The sequence below is a fragment of the Acanthisitta chloris genome, unplaced genomic scaffold (genome assembly GCF_000695815.1).
Source record: "Acanthisitta chloris isolate BGI_N310 unplaced genomic scaffold, ASM69581v1 scaffold32875, whole genome shotgun sequence".
In the NCBI taxonomy this organism is placed as follows: Eukaryota; Metazoa; Chordata; class Aves; order Passeriformes; family Acanthisittidae; genus Acanthisitta; species Acanthisitta chloris.
Genome location: NW_008674752.1, coordinates 401 through 626, shown reverse-complemented (window position 1 = coordinate 626; position 226 = coordinate 401). Strand labels below are relative to the sequence as shown.

The window sequence follows — 226 nt, the reverse complement described above, 5'->3', positions numbered from 1 at the left end:
CTAACCCTAACCCTAACCCTAACCTCCAGGAGGTTCTCCGGCACCACCTGCTCCTCACACCTTCTCCATGACCTTTTCTGGGGTCCCACCCCCCTCCCCATGGGTTCCCCAGGATTTAGGGGTGCTACTCACCCCCGTCCCCTCCTGAATATCCCTCCAGATGGGCACCTCTGGCCTCCCTTCCGCCGCCTCCAGCAGGTTTTCCATGACCACCTGCCCGATGAGG

General features: G+C 61.5%; 1 protein-coding gene across 1 annotated transcript in view; it reads right to left on the bottom strand.

Annotated features, from left to right (window-relative positions):
- Positions 1–132: 132 nt before the first annotated feature.
- Positions 133–226, bottom strand: part of LOC103802941 (synaptotagmin-3-like) — a gene marked incomplete at both ends in the record, with an annotated part of 422 nt that continues 328 nt past the window's right edge. Inside the window, one exon of the mRNA XM_009075475.1 lies at positions 133–226. This exon is cut by the window's right edge and continues 328 nt beyond it. Within this exon, the coding sequence (XP_009073723.1) occupies positions 133–226 (94 nt within the window).